Source organism: Gracilinanus agilis, chromosome 2 (genome assembly GCF_016433145.1).
Source record: "Gracilinanus agilis isolate LMUSP501 chromosome 2, AgileGrace, whole genome shotgun sequence".
NCBI classification, from domain to species: domain Eukaryota; kingdom Metazoa; phylum Chordata; class Mammalia; order Didelphimorphia; family Didelphidae; genus Gracilinanus; species Gracilinanus agilis.
The window spans coordinates 350315264-350339492 of record NC_058131.1 but is presented as its reverse complement, the minus strand read 5'-3'; the positions used below and the strand labels follow the sequence as shown (position 1 = coordinate 350339492).

The 24229-nt window shown below is 41.9% G+C and overlaps 1 protein-coding gene across 1 annotated transcript in view; it reads right to left on the bottom strand.

Moving 5' to 3' along the window:
• L3MBTL1 (L3MBTL histone methyl-lysine binding protein 1) overlaps positions 1–24229 on the bottom strand; it is a 75040-nt gene that overhangs the window by 29522 nt on the left and 21289 nt on the right. The window contains exons 10-12 of the mRNA XM_044659810.1: positions 4141–4232; positions 3532–3636; positions 261–396 (exon numbers count right to left, since the gene is read on the bottom strand). Of these exons, the coding sequence (XP_044515745.1) occupies positions 261–396; positions 3532–3636; positions 4141–4232 (333 nt within the window). The remainder of the gene's footprint in view (positions 1–260; positions 397–3531; positions 3637–4140; positions 4233–24229) is intronic.

Sequence of the window (24229 nt, the reverse complement as noted above, 5' to 3'; positions counted from 1 at the left end):
CTGGGGCATGGCTTGGTCCTTGGGGGGCAGGGGAGCATGAAAGGGACAGACCCTGTGCTAGAGCAGCTGCCAAGTAGGCCACCTCTCTCCAGCCCCAGGAGAAGTTCAGGGCCTCCTTCCTGCCCGCCCGCTTCTTCCAGGATTCAGTGGCCACGCGGGAAGTGGGGGGAAGGAGGTCTAAGAAAGGACTTGGGGGGAGGAGAGGGCAGACAGATCTACCAGCCTCTACGGGTCTGGGGCCAGCCTTAGCCAAGCCTTACCTTTGGGGGGCTGTAGCCTGTGTCCAGTCTTCTCAAACCAGCCAGCTGGGTGGATGTTGGGGGAATCGGCATTGAGCCAGAAGTCATGGCACTCAGAGTAGCCATCAAAGTGCAGACGCATTCGGTACCCACAAACCTAGCAGGAGAGAGTGAGGGTTCCTCCTGGCCTCTGTGTTATTGGAAATTATGTTACTTTATTTGAATGTGCATTATGAATCTGCTATTTTGTAAAATTTTACATTCACGGTTCATGCAAAAGCTTAAAAGGAAATGGATCTCATTTTTGGGTGAAAAATCTTTCACTAATTCTGAGCTATATATACATATATATATATTTTGATTTTTAAAACATTCTTTTATTCTTTTTCCTTGTATATGCAATACAATTTGTTTTTTTCTTTCTCATTTTTATACTTGAAAACATTGTATTTTTCCCTGAATTTTTAAATTTTCTTATTGCTTTTCCTTTTAATTTTTTTAATAGAGTAATTGACTCTTTCCCTTTTCTCATTTTTGTACTGAAAGTACATATAATCATTGTTGATCCTTTTTTGATTTTACAGTAATATAAGTTTAATATAAATATATATTCACTATAATATTAATGTATACCCCAAAAGCCTTAGACTATGGTAACCTGCCAATTATTGGTAAATATTATGGGACTATGATTAATGTCTCTCTGTCTGATTCCAGGAGAAGGGAGCAAAAGACCCACAAGGTCATGGAGACCAACTGAGAATCTGCAAAGTGCCAAGAAGCAAAATGTCATGCAGACCATAGATTGAAGAAATTCTATGCCAATACTGAAGGGCTTGAAACTAGTGTTTGCGGTTTGGGGTTGCAGCTTTTCTGACATATGTTAGAGGCCAGACTCCCTCAGAGCTTCATTCCTAGCCAAGCACCTAAGATTGGCTATCATTATGGCTTATCCCTGAGAAGGTGCAGGCAAATCAGACCAGGGAAAGACACTTCCCTTGCACACATATTTGGTCCTGTTATTTCTCTTATATATAGAATGGCAACTTTCTATAGTCCTGGCTCCTGAATGAGTAATTGCAAACTGCTTAAATCACCTTATCTATTTATTTGTTTGTTTGTTTGTTTGTTTGTTTGTTTGTTTGTTTATTAAACCCTTAACTTCTGTGTATTGGCTGCTAGGTGGAAGAGTGGTAAGGGTGGGCAATGGGGGGTCAAGTGACTTGCCCAGGGTCACATAGCTGGGAAGTGTCTGAGGCTGGACTTGAACCTAGGACCTCCCATCTCTAGGCCTGACTCTCAATCCACTGAGCTACCCAGCTGCCCCTGCTTAAATCACTTTAATTGGGCCTTGATTCAAGCACCTGTTATAAGTTTATTTTTCCTTACATTTTTTGCACATAAGACTTTGACATTTTACATTTCATTCATAAGTTAATTTTTCTCTTTATTTGGAATTCATTCATTTATTTATTTATTTAATTGTCCGTTCATTCGTTTATTTATTTATTTATTTTGCCAATTGATTTTATACAACCCCATAACTCAGCTATGTATCCTTAGCTGACCTGGGGTACCCTCTTCAGGGGAGAAGAATGTCTTACTAACTCTCTTCAGGGGTGTATGTAAGTTTTATAATCAGAATGTCTGTATTATAATCTATAATGTAAAATTTAAACTCTTTTAAGAGTAATTTCAGGGGGGAATATATAATTCTCCTCAGAAGGGAATGTATGTTTTATAATCTATAATGTAAATTTTAAATTCTTTGAGAGTAATTTTAGGGTAAGAAATTTGCCATCTCCCCAGAATCCAGACAACGAACCTGTTTGGAGAAGGCACCATGAAGATGCTTGAAGAACCTTCACTGGATCATGAAGATCCAAATGAACTTTGGGGTGCAGTTGATTGAACTATGGGGAGTTGAATGCATTTGTTTTGAATGTACACTCTTATGCCAAAGGGGACTGCCCCTAATTGGCACTTTGTCAATGTGGCTAGCATCATTGTTTTTGTTCTCTTTTCTTTTTACTCCCAAATGTCTGTAATTTAAAAGTTAGTTATGTTTATAAGAGCATTTGAGGAGACCAATCTCTTGCTGCTCTTTGGGGGGGATGTGATATTAGAAATTTGGGGGTCTTAATATTTAGATCCATGATGTAAACTTCCTGTGGATGTTTAGGGGACCTGAAAACTACATTTCCCATGATTTCTCTTACGTAATACAGGTGGCAGGAAGTGTGATTACGTAGACAGAGGTATAAAGACTCAGAACTTGATTGGCATGCTCTCTTTCCTAGGAAGCAGCCAGGGGGAAAGCATGGCGGGCATTTGAATTAGACCTTATTAGGCACGTGGCTTAATTACCAATATGGAATACAATAAAACCCTAATATTTTAAAATATATCCTTCTATATTAATTTTATTTGTTCCACCTCAGAGGGTGAGACACCCCAGCAGGATCCTAGTGCTGGTCCAGCCCCTCTTAGTGCTCATTCTCTGCCTGGGTTCCCAACCCCTGGCTGCCCAGCTTCTGACCCAGTGTCTCAATCCACTGCTATTTAGTCTCTGCCCAGGTTCCTGACCCCACTGTTTCCCACTTTCTGCCTCTCTCCCTAGTTCTCTATTGCCCAAGCCCTGCTCTCTGCCTGTGTTCCTGCCCCTCTCCCTCCAGACTACTTATCCAGATGCTAATGCCCACTGTCCATACTTTTCCTATTGGCTGGCTGGTCATCTGCTCTGTCACTGGCCCTCACATAATTAATTTATTTTTGACAGTCAAAAAAATGTGTCACTTTGCACTAGATGGAGTCAGGTAACACAGAGGGCACAACCTCTGCCCCTAAGAAGTTCACATTCTCAGCACAAATTCCACTTTTTTTTTAAACCCTTACTTTCTGTCTTAGAATCAATACTATGCATTGGTTCTAAGGCAGAAGAGCAATCAGTACTAGGCAATGGGAGTTAAGTGACTTGCCCAGGGTCACATAGCTAGGAAGGACCTGAAGCCCAAAACAGACCTTTTGCATTCCAGTTTCAGTACTTTTGCCCCCCCCAAGACTCTTCCCTCTTAATCTTTGTAACTTTCCAAACTCTATTTCTCAGTGAAATCTTCCCAGATGAGTTGGGACCCAAAGGAGGACACTCTTGTAAACTTGTAGCACTTACACGTACTATTTGGCCTAGAAAGCATCTCTCTGTGGTGCCAGGCTCTGTGCTGAGGATACAAAGACTCCTCTCAGCCCTAGGGAGGCTGGGGGCCCTCTCCACTGTGCACTGTCCACAACTCACCTCCACCACGGTGAGGATGAAATACATGGATGGGTGCTGAGGGTCAATCCCTTCCAGCTTCATGCCCAGTTTGAAGCCATTCTTGTTCTGAGGGAAAGCTTGGCACTGCAAGATAAAAGGAAGGGGCAGGCACAGCCCTGATTCAGGGTAAGGGCCCAGGGACTATGGCCTAGCTGAGCATTGCTGGGGCAGGGAGAGAAAAGGCCTACAGGGAATGAGGCTTCAGGGAAAAATTAGGAGAGTGAGCCGGCTGCTTAGGAATAAGACTTTGAGGCCACTGAACTTTGGCAGGGGTGGTGGGCTAGAGCATGGGGTTCATCTGTTACCTACCTTTTCCCCCACCAAACTTATTCATGGAATGAGAAACAGACCGTAGGAGAGCCTTGTAATTTAAGGAACAGAGTGCCCAGAGGTGGGCCAGGGAGTTGGCAGACACCTGGGACTCCTCCTCCTTCCAGCCTCCCTTTTCCAGCTCTGGCCTTCTCTCTCTGCTCTATCAAGCCGTAGTGGGCCTCCCCAGAGTCCTGAGCTCTGGGCCAGGAAGGCAGGCAGGATCTCCCATATCCTACTCCCATTCCTCCCCCCCCCAGTGGAAATGCCAGAACTCACATCATGGAAGAGATCCAGCGGTGCAGCAATGGCCTTCTGCTCCTCCAGGTAGGTGGCCCATGACCACCCATCCTTCTTCTCCTCTCCAGGGCCTGCATGGATAGAATCCTTGCTGACTACAGCCCAATGCCCGACTCGCTGCTCTCCTCAGAACAGCCTCTGAATTCCTCGTTAGATGCTCTATCTGGGGTTCTGATGGGAGCCCAGGTCAGATAAATAGGAAATGAGAGGCGATGCACACCGGCCTCTGGTCAGCCTGGACAGTACTGTGAGATGTAATAAGGCCTCTACTTGGTGTCAAGGAGCCTGGTTCTGACACTTAAATGATCAGTGGGACACTTCACCATACTAGGCCTTACTTATATTCACAATGAAGGAACTGGACAGGCTGACTCCTATTTTCCCCTCCAGCTTTCTATTTGTGATCGTAGGTTTTCAGGGAACTTTTAGATCCAGGACCTGGAGGCATCGTGAATCTGAAGGGGGCTAAACAGTGCTAAAGTGTGGGTTAGCAGACCCCAGTCACAGGTAGAACAGAAGGAATAAAGGATTTTAGGGTTACGGAGAAAAGAATAGGGAGGAAAAGGAAGGAGGAAAAAAAGTCAGTCAACAAGCATTTATTAAGCATCTACCATTTACTACATATATACACTAAGTACTAAGGATTAAAAAAAGGACAAAAAACAGGCCTTTCTCTCAAAATTAGTTCACTGTCTAATGAAGAAGATAATATACAAAAGATGACATATAAACAAGCTATATAAAGGATAGATGATCAACACTAGAGGCACAGTGATGGGCCACCTTTTGAGCTTGGTATGTCAAAATTCACCAAAAAACCAAGCATAACTCGGGTGGTGTGTGACTTTGAGAAAAAAAAAAACACCATAATTTCGCAATATTTATAGTTTAAATAACAAAAATGTATAATTGTAACATATAATAATAAACCAAAATAGGTAAATCAATATAGGTAGAATTGTCATCTATAGTGCACAGAGTGTCTACACTACACTACAGCAAACATTTCATCCTCGGCACGCGGCCCCATCCTTCTCTGTATGCTGCCACATGCAGCCGTGTGTCATTGAAAATGGTTACGAGTGTCAGTGCTGACACGCGTGTCATAGGTTTGCCATCACCAGAGTAGTATATAGAGAGGGCACCAACCCCAGAAGGAAAAGTCCTGGGCTGGGTGACTCTAGGCAAATCACTTCCTCTCTCTGGTCCTCAGTTTCCATAGCAGTAAAATGATGGCCCAGATGGTTTCCAGGGCCTTTCTATACCTAGCACTCTACAGTTGTAAATCGTGCCTGAATCATGCCCATATTTTATTCGTCTGTCCCTTTTTTCATACAAGTAGCTCAGTCCTCCCTGGGTGACCCCATGGAACCTCCCTGTAATGTTTGTCTTCAGTGTTCTAGCATTAGACAATATAAGGAATGCTTCTGAATCTCATTCCCATTGAGCTTGGACAAGCTAGAGCAGTGATGGCAGACTTGTGGCACGGGTGCCAAAGATGGCACACAGAGTGCTCTCTGTGGGCACGTGGCCACCCTCCCCACCCCACCCCCAGAGTTTGATTCTAGAAAGGCAGAGGGGCTCAGGTGGAGCTGTTCCCCGCCCCCTTTTCACTGGGCCTGATGACATTTTTTCACATTCCTGGCCCCTCTGCCCAGCAGCCCAATGGGAGTGCCTTCCTCCTTCCCCTGTGTGGGGTAATGGGGGTGGGGGAGAAGGGCATGGCATGGGTCTGGGGGGGGGAGCCAGCATTCTGTCTCTAAAAGGTTCGCCACCACTGACCTAAAGTCTTGATGGAAAGGCCTGAGTCAATCCTTCTTCTAGGACTCAGGGTCATAGACCAGCCTCTGAATGAGGAATTAACTATCTGAAGCTGACAATGCAGAATCCCAAGATCTGAGTGATATAATCTTCGCTGGGCAAAGCCTTATAACTGTACCAGCCCATTTTCCTTACTAAAAACTAGACTGAAAAAATGAGATTGTCCAGAATTCTTGCAACAAATACCAATGCAAAAAAGATGTCTGTTTAACAAAACTGATCCCATATCTCTGCCATGGGATGCCTCAAGACCCAAGTCTCTGCTGTATAATCCAGCAATGAGTTTTCTCTAGGTCAGTGGTTCTCAAAATTTTTGATCTTAGGACTTTGTTATACTTTTTAAAATGATTGGGGGTAGGGACAGCTAGGTGGCTTAGTGGATTGAGAGTCAGGCTTAGTGACAGGAGGTTCTGGGTTCAAATCTGGCTCTAGACACTTCGTAGCTGTGTGACCATGGGCAAGTCACTTAACTCCCATGGGCTAGCCCAGTGATAGCAAACCTTTTAGAGACTGAATGCCCAAACTACAACCCTCATGCCACATGTGAGCTCCCTGCCTTACCCCAAGACAGGGGATGGAGGAAGCACTTCCATTGGACTGCTGGGCAGAGGGGAGGGTGATGTGAGAAATGTCCTCAGCATAGGGTGAAGAGGGAGAGGGAGGAAACCCCCTCCTGCAGGTGTGCTATAGGCTAGGCCACGGGGGTTAAGTGACTTGCCCATGGTCACACCCTCACTATTCTTCTGCCTTAGAACCAATCCATAGTATTGATCCTAAGACAAAAGATAAAGAGTTTAAAAAAGAATTAAAAATTTAAAAACTATTGGAGAGCCTAAAGTGCATTTGTTTATGTGGGTTTTATCTATATTTATCATATTAGAAATTAAAAATGACAAATTACTAAAATATTTATTAATAATTAAAATAACAATAATGAACCCTTTGCCTATGAATGTATCATTTTTTTTTTTATATTTTTAAACCCTTAACTTCTGTGTATTAGTTCCTTGGTGGAAGAGTGGTAAGGGTAGGCAATGGGGGTCAAGTGACTTGTCCAGGGTCACACAGCTGGGAAGTGTCTGAGGCCAGATTTGAACCTAGGACCTCCCGTCTCTAGGCCTGGCTCTCAATCCACTGAGCTGCCCAGCTGCCCCCTATCATTTTTGAAAAATGAGAAATAACTATATTTTTCAAAATAAAAAGAATTTAGTGAAATGAATAGCACCATTTTAAACATTTTTTACAAAATCTCTTTAATATCTGGCTAATAGAAGACACTTCCACATTCAATAAATCTTTTGTGATATGTTCCTTTGCTTGAAGTATATGAAGAAAATCTATACTAATGAAGCTATGACTTTTATGTCCTAAGAGGAATGTACAAGATTGCAATATGTTAAAAGAAGTATTTCTCTATCACTCTGATGTAATTTTGCCTCTAAGAGGGTTTGTTAGAATACTAATGACTGTTGGGTTATCTTTCAACCTATGATTGCACATAATAATAAAACCTAGGTTTTCATTTCCATAATTTCTGCATTGAGGTAAATTTATGTTGGTAGCAGTTTCCTACCATATGAATTCAGAGAGCTGAGATTTCTCCCATAACAAGGGGTTCCCAAAGTTTATAGCAGTATGGGGAATATGTGGTAAATATTATCACTATCATCATATTGAAATATTCCCAAAGGCTTTAGTTCTATCTGTAACTATCTCTCTTGGGAAATTAGGATTTTCAATTCATTTCTCAATCTATTTTATTTCTAATATGCATATACACAATAAACTTGATTTTTCAACCACAGAAATTTAAAAAAACAACCTTCCTTTTTGCCTTTAGAATCAATATTGTTTCTAAGGCAGAAGAGCAATAAGGGCCAGGCAATGGGGATTAAATGATTTGTCTATTATGCAGGCAGAGCAGTGATTTTGTGCGGGCAGGAATGGGGAACACAGGGATCCACTCCATCACAAATGCACAGGCTACTGACCCACAGAAGGGAGTCCAGAGGCATTTTCTCACTCTAAGTTTCAATATAGCAACTTATATTGAACAGCAGCTCAGACAGAATCAAAAGATGGACTTTAAATGTATAAAGGCTACTCCAACCGGCCACGCGGGTAGAACCTGCATCACAAAAGAGCTAAACTGAGCCTCTCCTGGCAGAACCCACCCACCAGCTGGGGCAGGGGCTAAAGAAGCTGTGCTGTAGAGAGAGAGAAGCCATGCTATAGCTGAAGATGGGCACAGCGGCTTGGCAGGAGAGGAGGTCACCAATGGACACTGATTGCCATCATTGAAGATGTGAGTTGTCAAGGCATGTAGTAGCACATATTCCCTATCTTCTCCTATTGAATGGAGGTGTTTAGATTTATCTTATTTTACTCTGTTGATTAATTCTTTTTTTTTTTTTTTAATCTTAAACTAAAGCACCTGCCAGTTGTTTTGGTAAAATAAGCACATGATGGGAGCTCATGAGTTATAGCTTTCTCACTCTTTAACACAGTGTGTGGCACATGGTAGGTTCTAAAAAAATTTTTTTAAACCCTCACCTTCCATCTTGGAATCAATACTATGTATTGGTTCCAAGGTAAAAGAGCGGTAAGGGCTAGGCAGTGGGGGTTAAGTGACTTGTCCAAGGTCACACAGCTAGGAAATACTGAGGCCAGATTTGAACCTAGGTTCTCCCATCTCTAGGCCTGGATCTCAATCCTCTGAGCCACCCAGCTGCCCCCTAAATTTTTTAAAAATTATTATTTTAATTTATTTCTTAATAGCCTTTTTTTTAAAAACCCTTAACTTCTATGTATTGGATCCTAGGTGGAAGAGTGATAAGGGTGGGCAATGGGGTTAAGAGCCTTTTAATAAGTGTTTCCTGATTGACTGATTCAATGTATGCTAACCCACAAAGTGCCTCAAATTTTGGGAGGTTTTCTGGGGGCTTGCATGTTGGGGAAGATGATATTATTGTGTCTGACTCTTCATGGCCTCATTTGGAGTTTTCTTGGCAAAGATACTGGAGTGGTTTGCCATTTCCTTCTCCAGATTATTTTATAAATGAGGAAATTGGGGCAAAGAGGGTTAAGTAATTTGCCCAGAGTCAAATAGCTAGAAGTATCTGAGGCCAGATTTGGACTGAGGGAGATGAGTCCTCTTGACTCTAGGCCCAGTGTTCTGTGCACCATGGGAAGATTCTCAAATGGCACAATTTAAATACATTCATTTGGTGACCCCCCCTTCCTTCTCCTTCCTCTTTCCCTCCCTCCCTCTCCCTCCCCCTTTCTCCCTCTCTCTCGGACTGATTTAGCTTATACTCAAATCTAGATAAAATTTTCTTCATTTTTTTCTCCCCAGGAGCCAAGGCCCTCTTCAACTGACCTGAATTGATAATGTAGCCCCTTCTCTCTAACACAGGCAGTGGGTAATCTTAACTAATGAATCATGAGGCCTTCCTGAAGTTCAGGGGAGTCAGTCCTCTGTGTGGGGTGAAGGGGACCCGTCCACCCGGGCTTCCTGTGGTTCCAAGGCTGCAGACAAGCCCCACTAAGAGCTGGTCCTCAGCAGACTCCCTTCCCAGCCTCTTGGGCCAGGTGGTGCTGAGGTAGCCTCTGTTAGTAAAATGAGCCCTGGCTATGGAGAGGGACGATCTAGGTCTGAAGACCAGCTGGGAAATTTATTTACTACCTGTGTGATCTTGAGAAAGTCACAAGCTCCCTGGGCCTCAGTTTCTTTTCTTTTCTTTCTTTTTTTTTTTTTAAAACCCTTAACTTCTGTGTATTGGCTCCTTGGTGGAAGAGTGGTAAGGGTGGGCAATGGGGGTCAAGTGACTTGCCCAGGGTCACACAGCTGGGAAGTGTCTGAAGCTGGATTTGAACCTAGGACCTCCTTGGACCTCAGTTTCTTCATCTGTAAAAACGAGAGGATTGGACTCAATGGTCTCTCAGACTCTTTCCAACACATTCATCCATGATCTTCTGTTTTCTGCCCATGCTCTGCTTTGCTTCTTTCACTGCCCTCTCTGACCAGCCTTGGCTGTGTCTTGCTAAGACTGGCATCTGAGGAACAGCCACTCCTCAAGATCCCCGGACCCCTCGCTGAGCTGGCCTTCCACAAGGGCCGTGGGAGACCTAAGACCAATGGCCCAACCTTTTTTGATCGCTGTCTTGAGCACGGACACCCAAACCACCACATTGCGAATTCCAGGCCAGAGATCACAGGCCAGTGTGCCTCCGGTGCCAAGGCACACTCTCAGGCGTGATATACTTACAGGCCCTCGCAGGCATCCTATGCACACTGACCTCTCCCTCCAAAAGCACCAGTAGAGTGCACACGTATATTCTTGCACACGTGCACAGCTATGATGACACCCAAATCGCTCACACACACACACACACACACATACACACACAGTCATAGGGACGGTGCATACACTCATTCCCATACACCAGTGATGGGCAAACTACGGCCCCCTGAAATGTTCTATCTGGCTGGGCTATATCATTCCTAATCTGAAGAATACAATAAGTAGGATATAAAACAATGAAACTTGGAAAGAGTTGCCTTAGAAACAGACTGACAGAGGAGCATTTCCTTTCCTTTGGCCCCCTCTTTACAAAGTTTGCCCATCACTGGGCTGCACGTCTACACATATCCCACGCAATCCCAGGCACAGGACGCGCAGATCCCCTCACAGACAGGAAAACACCCCCCGTGGCCATACATATCCCCACCTTCTCTCTCACACACTCGTTCACTCCCCAGGGGGACTCTAGCTATTTCTAGAGGCTGCCAAGTGGTGTGGTGGATGGAGTGCTGGTCCAGGAGCCAGAAAGCCCTCAATTCAAATCTGCCTTCAGACAATGACCCACTATTTAGTCACTTAACTGCTGTTTGCCTCAGTTTCCTCATCTGAAAAATGAGCTGAAGAAGGGAATGGCAAATCACTCCAGTATCTTTGTCAAGAAAACTGCAAATGATGAGAGTCAGGCCTAGAGACGGGAGGTCCTGGATTCAAATCCGGCCTCAGACACTTCCCAGCTGTGTGACCCTGGGCAAGTCACTTGACCCCCATTGCCCACCCTTACCACTCTTCCACCTAGGAGCTAATACACAGAAGTTAAGGGTTTAAAAATGTAAAAAAAAAAAACAAAAAAAATCCCAAGAAAACTGCAAATGAAATATCAATAATATGGAAATAGGTCCTGATCAATGACACACGTAAAACCCAGTGGAATTGTGTGTTGGCTACGGGAGGGAGATAAAAGGAGGGGAGGGAAAGAACATGAATCATGTAACCATGGAAAAATATTCTAAATTAATTAAATAAAAATTTTCAAATTAAAAAAAAAAAGAAAACTGCATATGAGGTCATGAAGAGTAGACACAATTGAAATGACTGAAGAGAGTATCTTTAACAAATGGAGTGTTAGGGCAGCAAGGTGGTGTTATAGTGCACAGAGCGCTGGGCCTGGAGTCAGGAAGCCTCATCTTCCTGAGTTCAAATCTCACCCGATACTAGCTGGGTGACCCTGGGAAAGTCATTTAACCCTGTCTGCCTCCGTTTCCTCCTCTGTAAAATGAGCTAGGGAAAGAAATGGCAAGCTACTCTGGTTTAAAAAAAAAATAAAGAAAAAGGGGTGACTCAGTGAATAGAGAGCCAAGCCTAGAGATGGAAGTTGTGGGTTCAAATTTGGCCTCAGGTACTTCCTAGCTGTGTGACCCTGGACAAGTCACTTAAATTCCAATTGCCTAACCCTTACTGTTCTTCTGCCTTGGAACCAAAGCTAAGCATTAATTTTGAGACAGAAGTTAAGTGTTAAACAAAATAAAACAAGTGTTGGGTTTTGACCCTTTTCTGGCCACTGGCACTGCCAACTTCAGTGGGTAGGTGACCTCTAGCCTCCTTCCTAGCTCCAGTTTTGGGATCCTACAATTTCAGGGAGAGCCGGTCTGGTTCAGGGCCCTGGGGCGATTGGAGGCTGGAGATCCCTGAAGGGTGAATGTGCCTCAGGAACAAGCAGAAGAGAGGGAAGAAAAGGAATGGACGAGGACACAGAGAAGCCATGTGGAGGCTCTGTAGCAAGGAGGCCACCAATCCTAGAGGGAAATAAGCTTTGCTAGGAATCAGGAACTTAGCCAAGCTTTTTTAACTCAAAATGTAAGCTTCTGGAGAGCAGATTGTGCTAATAATAATAATAATAATAATAATAATAATAATAATAATAATAATAACAATAATAATAATAATGACAGCTAGCATTTATATAGTGCTTTAAGGCTTGCACAGAATTTTGCATTTGACATTTGATTCTCACAACAACTGTGAGGCAGGTGCTATTATTATCCCCGTTTTATAGAAGAGGCCCAGCCAAGGCAGATTGAGTAACTTGGACCCGACCCCTCTGCCCTGTGCCATCTCGCTGCCCAAGTCTAACAGCCATAGGAAAGCACGGCATTAAAAAGACTTTATCTCACTGCTACCAAAGAAGTAGCCCTCCGGAGTCAACGCTTCTCACAAGAGAGCAGCGCGGGGCAGGGGGAGTCTGGGTTTAAAACCTCCCTCTGACACACACAGGCTGTACCCCATGGACAGTGTACCCTGACAGCTCTGTGCGGACCCAAGTCCCAAAGCAAGGGCACATCTGCTTTGGTAGACAGTTTCCTACCTTAATAAAATCACAGCCATGGTTTTAAAAATAATGATACTGGTCCTAGCAGTTCGCATTTCAATGGCTTTAAAGTTTCCAAAGTACTTCCCTCATTACAGTTTTGTACAAATATTATCCTTCCCCCTTTACAAAAGAAGAAACTGAGAGTCAGTAAGGGATTTGCCCAGTTACACAACTGGAAAGCAGTATATGTGTGTGTGTGTATGTATATATACATATATATACACACATACATAATATATACATATCTGGATCTGCAGTTGTCATCCTGTTACAATTTAAACTCCTTGAAAGAAGGATTTAAACTCTTGCAAGAATTTAAACTCCTTGTTTCATTCTTTTACTTGCTTTTTTTTAGTTTAGAAGTTTGTTTTTTAAAAATTTATTATTTATTTTTAACATTCTCTTCTTTTTAAATTTTGAGTTCCAAATTCTCTCCCTTCCTTCCTTCCTTCCTTCCTTCCATCCCTCCCCCAGCCACTGATATTTGTTTATTTTTATAGGCTCTGTCTCCCTATTTGACCCAGGCTGAAAATTCAAGGATGACTCATGGGCTTGATTCCACTATTAATGGCCACAGGAGTTTTGACTTGCTCCATTTCTGACCTGGCCCAATTGCCGGCCCTTCCTTAGGCAATTCCCACTCCTAGGATCTAATCGTATGAATGTCCATCTCAGTTCTGATATCTGCTTAGCAGAGTCCACTGCAGCTTACGAGACCTGAGCTCAAGAGATCCCTCAGCCTCAGGCTCCCCGTCCTGGTAGGAAATACAGGTGGGCACCGCCGTACCTGACTATTCTTTTACTAGGATCTCAGTCTCGAGCACAGTGCCTGGCGTGGAACTGGTGTTTAATAAAGTGCCTTTTGATTGATTGGTTAATTCAATTGAAAGCTCCTGCCTTTAAGTCTAATGCTCTTTCCACTATAACACACTGTCTAAAGTCAAGGCAGGTTCAGAGCCGAACATGGCAATAATATGGATGGAGGAGGAAGCTGACAGGCTTGGGCAAAAAGTCATGCAGAATGCTTAGACAGTCAGTAAAATGTAATTCAGGGAAGGTGCTTAGGGAGAAAGCAAGAGAAGCATCGGTACCAGCAGACAGAGGAAATTGTCAGACTGTAAACTCTGACCTGAATGGGTGGTTTTGGAAATTCCACATAATCTTTTGATTCAATCATCTTCTTTGGAAGAGAAAATCAAGGCCCAACAAATAGTGGGGGAAGGGGAGAAGGGAGTGGAGAAAAGAAAGAAAGGTTAAAAATCCTTGAACCAAACTAGACAAAGGTTCATTAATTCTGCTGCAGATGTGTCTGGTGATGAGAGGAAAGTCTGATGCTGTAATGATCAACTGTGCATAGGAACCTGGAGTGTAAAATCTATGAACCAAAGTAACGATGTGGTCAAACAGGAGGTGGAAAAGTTAAACATTAACCTCTTGGGTGTTAGTGAACTTAAGTGGATGGGAATGAGTGAAATTAATTCAGATGACTGTTACACATACTACTATGGGCAAGAATCCCTCAGAAGAAATGGAGTACCCCTCCTAGTCAATAAAGGAGTGAGAAAAGCACAGTATTGACTCTAAGACAGAAAGTAAGGGTTTAAAAAAAAAAGACCTATAACATCTTCTAGAAATAGCACCCCAAAAAGATGTTGCATTCATCATAGGGGATAGGAATGCTAAAGTAGGACATCAAAAGATAATTGGAAAGGGGCAGCTAGGTGGCTCAATGGATAGAGAGCCAGCTTTGGAGATGGGAGGTCCCAGATTCAAATCTAGCTTCAGATACCCCCCAGCTGTGTGACGTCAGGCAAGTCACTTAATCCCTATTGCCCAGCCTTTACTGCTTGTCAGTCTTGGAACCAATTGATTCTAAGATGGAAGGTAAGGGTTTAAAAAAAACAAATCATTGGAATAACAGGCAAGTTTGGCCTTGGAGTACAAAATGAAGTAGGGCAGAGACTAATAAGAGATTTGGGGGCATCTAGGTGGCTCAGTGGATAAAGAAGGTAAGGATTATAAAAAAAAGTTTTGTCAAGAAATCTTGCTTGTCAAAGCAAACACTCTTTTTCAACAATCTCAAAGGTGACAATATGTGGGCATTTTTAGATGGGTAATACTTCTTATTGCAAAATTCAAACTTAAATTGAAGAAAGTAAGGAAAGGTGTGTGTGTGTGTATAGGTATGTATAGCGATAACCTAAATAACAATTCTTATGAGGTGGAAATGATGAATTTAAGGAATTAGATCTGGAAGATAGAATGCCTGAAGAACTATGGACAGTGGTTAACAATATTGTACAGGAGGCAGCAACAAAAAACGTCCCAAAGGAAAAGAAGAGCAAGAAAGCAAAGTGGCTATCTGATGAGGCTTTACAAATAGCTAAGGAAAGAAGGAAATCAAAAGGTAAAAGAAAAAAGGAAAGATATTCTCAATTGAATACAGAATTCCAGAGAACAGCAAGGAGAAATAAAAAAGGTTTTCTTAAATGAGCTATGCCAAAAACTAGAAGAAAGCAATAGAGTGGGAAAGACAAGAGATCTCTTCAAGAAAATTAGAGCTATCAAGGGAACATTTCATATAAAAATAGGCATAATAAAAGATAAAAATGGTAGGGACTTAGAAGAAGAAGAGATTAAGAAGAGGAATCAAGAATACTTAGAACTATACAAGAAATCTCTTAATTGGCCACTAAGGTGTGGGTTACTGATCTAGAATCAGGCATTCCCAGAAATGAGGTCAAGTGGGCATTGCCAACCATAAAGCTAGTGGGGGAAATGGAATTAGAGTCGAGCTATTTAAAACCCTAAAAGATGAAGGGGATAGGAGGAGCATGAATCAGGTAACCATGTTAAAAATGTATATTAATAAATGTTAAAAAAAAAAACCCCTAAAAGACCATGCAATCACTCACTGAGGCAATGTATGGCAATGTATGACTATGAGAGTTGGACTGTAAGGAAAGCCAAGTTCTGCAGAGTGAAGACAAAAAGAAGAGGGGGCAGCAGAGGATGAGATGGCTAGATAGTTTCATGGAAGCAATGAACACGAGCTTGGACAGACTTTGGGAGATAGTGGAGGTCAGAAGGGCTTGCATGGCTTTTTGCTATTACTGTCAGCTTCATTCTCAGTCTCTATTATTAACATATTCTGCTATGAAGCCTTCTTGACTTTAAGCAGAGTGGTGTCATAGTGGAAAGAGCTTTGGACTTGGAGACAGGAAGTCACAAAGAACTGGACATGATTGAGAGACAGAATAATAGCAACAATTAACTCTGGGAAAGGTCACAGCCAGGCTTTGAAATGTCTTCAACCCTAAGCCTTCTACAATTTGGTCGTCTTCCATTTACTAAGGCCAGAGCCTCCCCCACCCCATTCTGTCCCTAAAGACTATATCTGGGGAATAGGGAGAGGATGATAAGACCACAGCTTGTGGAAATTCCAAGAACCCAGAGATCTGACAATTGTTGACTATATCCTATAATGGGAATTTTTTATATTGTATTTCCTGTAACTCATTTTTACTATTTAATGCTCAGGGCCGTTTCTCCTGCAATGTCTGGCTAACTAAAAGCCTGACTTCTGTTAATATTAACCTCACCTGTTAAGGAAAGACATTTGACATTCCCAAGATAAGAAACCAAATGAGAGGAAGAAAGGAATAAAGCATCCCTCAAATATTTTATTTGTGGGAGAATTTCCCTGGTGCCAAATCTTCATAATATATAATAAATCTCTTCCTCTCAGTTAGCCCACTGAAACTTCTTTAAAATGTAACCTTGGGGCAGCTGGGTAGCTCAGTGGAGTGAGAGTCAGGCCTAGAGACAGGAGGTCCTAGGTTCAAACCCGGCCTCAGACACTTCCCAGCTGTGTGACCCTGGGCAAGTCACTTGACCCCCATTGCCCACCCTTACCAATCTTCCACCTATGAGACAATACACCGAAGTACAAGGGTTTAAAAAAAATGTAACCTTGTAGTTCTGTAAGTGTAGGATTCTGCAAACATAGTGTTTAATATATAACCTGACTTAGTCTAACTATTTGTTGTTGAATCATGTCCGACTCTTCAAAACCATATTATGCCAGGTCCTCCATTATCTTTTGAAGTCTAAGTTCATATTTGTTGTTTCCATGACACTATCTATCCATCACAACCTCTGTTGTCCCCTTCTATTTACCTAGGTTTGTTCGTTTAGGGAATATATGAGATTATGGCTATTTCAACTGTTTGACTTTTGTGACATTGAAGGAAGTATGAGAGTATAAATCTGTCTTTTTAACTCTTATGGTCTAAGAGGAATGTACGATATTGAAATATAGAAAAAATATTTCTCTATCACTTTGACATAATTTTGTTTATAAGAGGTCTTTCTTGTTAAAATCCCAATTTTTGTTCAGGTTTATTAATTTATTTTTTTGGCTGAGATGTAAACTTGTGCTTAAACATAATAAAAACCAAGTTTTTACCTCTATAATTTCTGCATTGTGGCAGATTTATTTTGGCAGCAGATACCTACACATGGATTCAAAAAGGAGTTATTTATTCAGTTATTATTCAGTAACCCCAAGACATTAATCAAAGAGAAGGTTTGGTCTTTCAACTGATAGAGTCAATTTCTTACTATATTCCTGGTTGAGTTTTTTTTAAATATAACTTAAAGTAAGAAGACTGTTTAACTTTGGCCAGGAGTCAGAATGCAGATCAAAGCGTACTATTTTTCACTTGTTTATTTAGGTTTATATTTTGGAGTTTTGGTTTTATAAGATTACTCATAAAAATGAACAATATGGAAATATATTATGCATGATAATACATGTATAATTAATATTGAATCATCTGCCAGCACTGGGAGGGGGAAGGGAAGGGAGGGAGGGAGGAAGATAAGTTTGATCATATGACTTAGGAAAACTTGTGTGGAAATTCATTATTATATGTAATTGATAAAAAATGAAAATATGTATCTAGAGATATCAAAGGAAACATAGAGAATGAGGGCAAGCAGGTCTGGGATCCAAAGGAGAAAATGACTTTTTTTTTTTAAAAAAGGGGAAAATAATAGGTAGTGAGTCAGGCTCATAGGGGACATAAAGACATTATTAGCATTGATTAATCACCAAAGCTAGAATAATATAATAGGTAATATTTAAATTACACTTGAAAGTTTGCAAAGCATTTCACACATATTACCTGATTTGATCCTCAAAACAAACTATGAAGCTGGTGCTATTATTATTCCCATTTTATAGATGAAGACAGTGAGAGAAGTGTGCCCCCATAAAACCCAGCTAGTTAGAGTCTAAGGCAAGATTTAAATTCAGGCCTTCCTGATACCTAGATCCAACATGCTATCCACCATGCCACCTAGTTACCCAATATCTGGGACTGGTTTTATTTAAGACAGGAACTGTGGCTTGGGCAAGGAATAGAGACTCAGAATTTCAGAGTTAAGAATAGAGACTCATAGAATCTCAAAATTAGAATGAGTCTCAGAAGTCATCCATCTCCTCTAAGACAGACCTGGGCAGAAAGTCTTTCTACAACATCCTTGACAAATGATCATCTAGCCTTTATATAAAGCTTTCCTTAAGGGTAAAGCCACTACCCACCGAAGCTGCCCATTCCACTTTGGCTAATTCAAATAGTTAGGAAGAGGGCAGCGAGGTGGCTCAGTGGATGAAGTGCCAGGTCTGGAACCACGAAGACTCATATTCCTGAGTTAAAATCTAGCCTCAGGCACTTACTAGCTGTGTGACCTTGGGCAGGCCACTTAATTCTGCCTCAGTTTCCTCAACTATAAAATGAGCTGGAAAAATGGCAAATCAGCTAGACGCTTTTCCTTGAATGAATTTGAAATCTCTCTCCCTAAAACTTCTACCATTGGTCCCAGTTGCCCTTAAATAGAATGACTCTAAACTTTATTCTATATGAATAGCCCTTTACAGACCTGAAGACAGAAAATACATGCCCTCTTAAGTCTCTCCAGGCTAAACATTTCCAATTCTTCATAAGGCACAATCTCTAATCCCTTCACCATCCTTGCCTTCCTCTAGACCAGAGGATGCAAAGGTCAAATCTCACCAGCCACATGAACAACCCATAAGTTAAGAATTGTTTTTACATTTTATTTTTTAAACTCTTACCTTCTGTCTTAGAATCAATATGAAATATCAGTTCCAAGGCAGAAGAGTGGGAAGGGTTAGGCAGTTGGGGTTAAGGGACTTGTTCAAGGTCACACAAGCTAGGAGGTGTCTGAGGCTGGATTTGAACTCATGGAGTTGAATCTTCCTGACCCAATGCTCTATCCATTGTGCCATCTAGCTGCCTATACTATGTGCCAGGCACTGTGTGTAGTGCTGAGGATGCAGGCCAAAGACCATCCCTGTCCTCAAGGAGCTTACAATCAAATAGATGTTAACTGTTCTGAAGTTTTTATTCCATCAAATTTAAACTTGTCTTTTTACCTCAATTCTACCTATTGTCACTAATTTTGTCCTACAGAGTCAATTCTTTGATAATCATTTTCCCCCTCATCTTTCCCAGTCTGAAAATAATTCTCGACAGGGAAAACCAGAAGCAAAATAAAGTTTCAGAAGTTGTCTCTTCTCTCCCTTGTCCTTTATCATGACCCATGCATCCTAAGCAACCATCACAGATCTTTTAAGCCCTTCTTTATCCCTCCAATAATTTAAACTGCTCTTTTTCTTGTTCTTATCATTTATTAGCATCTTCATTTGAAGAGTTAAGTAAATCATTAAGAAAAAGAAAGAATTTGTCAGATACCATATTTTTGGCACAGTCTCCTTAGATGGCCAGATAGTTGAAATAAGTTCCCATCATTACTTTCTGTGTATATACACACATTTATTAATATATATGTATATATTATATATGTACACCATATAATCATTGCTATATTGTGCCTCCATACCAAGTTTGTGATCCATTCTCTGCACTTAACTATTTCTCCCTTCAGGTTGTCCCTTGACTGGGGAATGGCTGGCAAACTGTGGTATCTGATGGTGATGGAATACTCTTGTGCTGAAAGGAATGATGAACTGGAGGATTCCTATGTAAACTGGAAGAAGCTCCAAGAACTGATACAGAGTGAAATGAGCAGAACCAGAAGAACATTGTACACAGAAAGTAAAACATTGTGGAACAATCCAATGTAATAGACTTTGCTACCAGTAGCAAGGCAACAAGCCAGGACGCTCCTGAAGCACTTGTGGGAAAGAATGCAAGCACACTGAGACAAAGAACTATGGGAATAGAAATGCAAAAGAAAAACATATGACATCGCTTATCACATGTATATATGGGAATGTAATTTGGGGTTTAGGCTTTAAAAGATGGCTCTATAGCAAAAATGAATAACATGGAAATAGGTATCAAATGATAATATTTGTACAACCTAGTGGAATTGCTTGTTGGCTCTGGGAAGGGGGAGGAAAAGAAAATGAATCATATAAACATGGAAAAATATTTAAAAATAAAAATATTTTTAAAATCTATTTCCCCCTTCAGTCTAAGTGGTCTATCATCTATACCACCAACAATATCACCCTAGTTCTCTCTCAGCTGATCCTTATTCAAATGTTTTCCACCATTCTTCCTCCTCAAATTTCTAGATTTCTTTAACAGAGTTCATCTTCTTGATGTAAAGAAAGGCATTTCAGGCTGTGGCCAGTCTATTAATATTTTCATGTGGCTTAATTTGGCGTATTTGCCTTTAGAGGTTTTAGTCCCTTGAGGGAAGGGAAAAAGTAGATGGTGATATTAGGAATGAGACTACCTGTAGAATAGTGAAAGAGAGCAATAATCAGATTATTTTCTCTTTGTCCAGGTCCTGAGTCTCCACTGGCCTTAGGAACCAGTAAGCATCCATCCTTTCGAATGGAAGTGGATCTTCAAGGACAGATAAGTGTTTGAGCCAATGGTTTTCAATGTGAAAGTGACTGAAGTGGCAGCTAGGTGGTTTGGTGGATTGGGAGCCAGGCCTGGAGATGGGAGATCTTGGGTTCAAATCTGGCCTCCCACACTTCCAGTTGAGTGACCCTGGGCAAAGTCACTTAACCCCCATTAAGCCCTTACTGCTCTTCTTCCTTGGAACCAATACTTAGTATCAATTCTAAGACAGAAGGTAAAGATTAAAAAAGAGAGAGAGAAAGACTGAAAATTGAAAGAGTTGGACTCAGAAGATGCTTCCATGGACAACCTATCTCCTGGAATCAAGGAGAAAATGCAAGCAGCCTCTCTTTACCTGTATGGGTATAATTTAGAGGCGAATGGACCAAAAAATCCCAGTAAGAGTAAAAAGGAGACTCATGGACTATCTCATGCACACTTATTCTGGGTTAACATTGTGTCTCCCCACAGCTTGTGCTTCACCTAGGATCTGGGATATTTATTTATCCAGATAAAGATTCTGATAGTCCTGGATCCCAGATTTTGGCTGGGGAGAAACTACATGCTCAATTGAACAGGGATTTTCCTGTCTGAGAATCAACTGTACCTGGGCTCAAATAAAATGTCTAAACTACATTACATATGAGTGATGCTTCTGTTTTTATTATCTTTTTTCCTACTCCAATTAAACAGTTTATTAAACTGATGACCCTTCAAAGCTAACTGACAGACCACACTATGAAGAAAAGGGAGTGACCAATGGGCATAAGGACATAAAATAAAGAGATAGGAGTTAGTGGCAGCTGGGTGGCTCAGTAGGCTGAGAGCCAGGCCCCGAATTTGGGAGGTCCTGGGTTCAAATCTGTTTCAGACATTTCCTAGCTATGTGATCCTGGGCAAGTCACTTTAGCCCCATTGCCTAGCCCTTACCACTCTTCAAACCAATACACAGTATTGATTCTAAGATGGAAAGGAAGGGTTTAAAAAACACATCCTGGGAAATATATCAGAGGGCAGAATGCCAGGAGGTATCAGTGGCTACCATATACATGAGTACTAATAACTTTAGAGGACTTTCCCCCCTGAATTGTCCTCTCTTCCTAACTTCTCTGTAATCAAAAGTACTATCACCCTGCTTGTCACTAATGCTCGCAACCTTGATGCTATCCTCACTTCCTCACTCTCACTTCCTCTTGTCCCAAATCCAAACTGTTGCCAAGTCCCATTGATTTTACCTTGGTAACGTCTCTGTTCTATGCCCCCAACTGTCCTCTGACACTGCCACCCTGGTGCAGAGCTTCAGTTCCTCATGCCTGAATTATTGCAACAGTCTGCTGGTAACCCTTGTTCTTATTCTCTCCCCACTCCAGGCTGTCCCCCACTCACCTGCCAAAGGGTCACCCCCTTCCCCTTACTCAAGAACTCAAATGGCTCCCTATCACCTCTAGGATCAAACATAAGATTCTTTACTTAGATTCAAAATCCTTCACAGCCTGCCCACTTTTTTCATTTCCACTCTTCTTATACCTCAGTTACAGCCACAAACTCTGTGATCCGGGGCCTCTGGCCTCGCACAAGACCCTTCATCTCTGGGCATTTTCTTTGGTTGTTTCCCATGCCTGGAATGTTCTCCTTGATTTGTCTCCTGGCTTTTTTCAAGCCCTACCTTAAACCCCTACCTTCTCAAAAGCCTTCTCAATTCCCCTTAATTCTACTGCCTCCCTTCTGTTGATTGTCTGTTTGTCCAGTTGTTTGCATGTTGTCTCCTTCATTAGACTGTGAGCTCCTTGAAGACAGGAATCATCTTTTGTATCTTAGCATAGTGCCAGGTGCTTAGTAAGTGCTTAATGTCTAATGAAGATGGGTAAAATAATGGACTGTACACTCCCACAGCACCATCTAGTGATTTATAAATGAGAGTTCATTGGATTAATCTTTTTTTTTTTTATCCTAAATCCTTAACTTTCTGTGTTAGTATCAGTTCTAAGATTCTAAGATTAGTATTAGTATCAATTCTAAGGTCTAGGCAATAGAGGTTGAGTAACTTGCCCAGGGTCACACAGCTAGGAAGTATCTGAGGTCAGATTTGAATCCAGGTCCTTCCAACTCCAAGGCCTGGTTCTTTATCCACTGGGCTACCTATAGGTAGCTCCACTAGTTTTCTCATTTATTCTCTTTAAACCATGTAAAAAAAAGTTTTGGGTTTTTTTTTTCTTTCAAAATCTGGTACAGCTTCAGGTTATTCCCATTTGACTAAAAATTTTTTTTTGTTCTTCCTTTTTCATCATTTTCAGGCCTCACTGATGATTTGAAAATTTGTTGTTACTATAGGACAGTGATGACAAACCTGTGGCACGAGTGCCAAAGATGGCATGCAGAGGGCTCTCTCTGTGGGCATGCAGCCACCCTCCTCCCCAACCCATCCCCAGAATTCTGTTTCTAGAAAGGCAGAGGGACTTGGGTGGAGCTGCTCCCCTCCCCCTCTTCAGCAGGCCTGATGACATTTTTTCATATTTCTTGCCCCTCCGCCCAGCAGCCAATGGGAACACACAGGAAGTAAGGTGGGCAGCTAATAGGAGGCAGAGTCGGAGGGGAGCAGAGCACTCAGGTCACTCCCCTCTCCCCTCTCTAGACTTCCTGAGGGCACTCCTCACTTCACCCAGCCCTCCCCCTAGTAGCCCAATAGGAGGGCTTTCTCCCTTCCCTGTGTGTGTGTGTTTCGGGGAGAAGGGCATGGCATGCCCAGCACTCATGGTGGGGAGGGGCACAGCACAGGGTCTGGGGCAGCAGGCACAGCACTTGGTCTTGGGGTGGGGCGGGGTCTGGTACTCTGTCTCTAAAAGGTTCACCATCACTGCTATAGGGACTCCATTCCTTAACAGAACCGTTATTTCATTTGCCTCTTCTTTTTTACTTTTGTTTTTAATTTTATACTATTACTGGATTTTATTGCCTGTTACTATTGCATGGATGTGTGAACAAGTATTTCCATAGATTACAGTGCTCTGTGTGATTTAAGCAGAGAGACCAGCAGAATGGATGTAATATTTTTAGAATATTGGCAAAACCCTTAGTTTTAGGGATACCCAATTGATGCTGATGACACAAAGTCCCTGAAAGCAACATATATGGTTCTATGAACAATTTAGAGAGAAGAAGACTTATTAAAGGGTGTAGGGATGCAGATAAAACTCTGTCTATGTTCTGCAAATTAATGGAAATAGTGATGCATTCTAGCATCCCTGGAGAGAGAGCTTGTCGGAAATACCTAAGTATCACTAGGTCTTCCACTGAGGATAGGAAATTGCTTAAAAGTCTGAAACCTGTGGGAAGAGAAGGATCGTCTGTAGATAAACTGTAATGCTTTCCGGGGTGGGGTGAGGGTTGGGAAGACTCTCTATTCATAGCAGCCAGAAATGGAGATTAGATCGTAGTCTTACTGGTGCTGCTCACTACCTCTAAGCTAAGAAGCTTCTCAAGGGAAACCCCACACCTACCTGGAGAGGAATCATTTGAGGCTTGGATTAGATAAGCCAGTGAGATATTGTAGCACCCACGGGGGACGGGTGTGGATGAGACTAATGGAAAGTCTCAGGGGTCCAGAATTTTTTCTTTAATTATTTTTTTTAAACCCTTACCTTCTGTCTTGGAGTCAATACTGTATATTG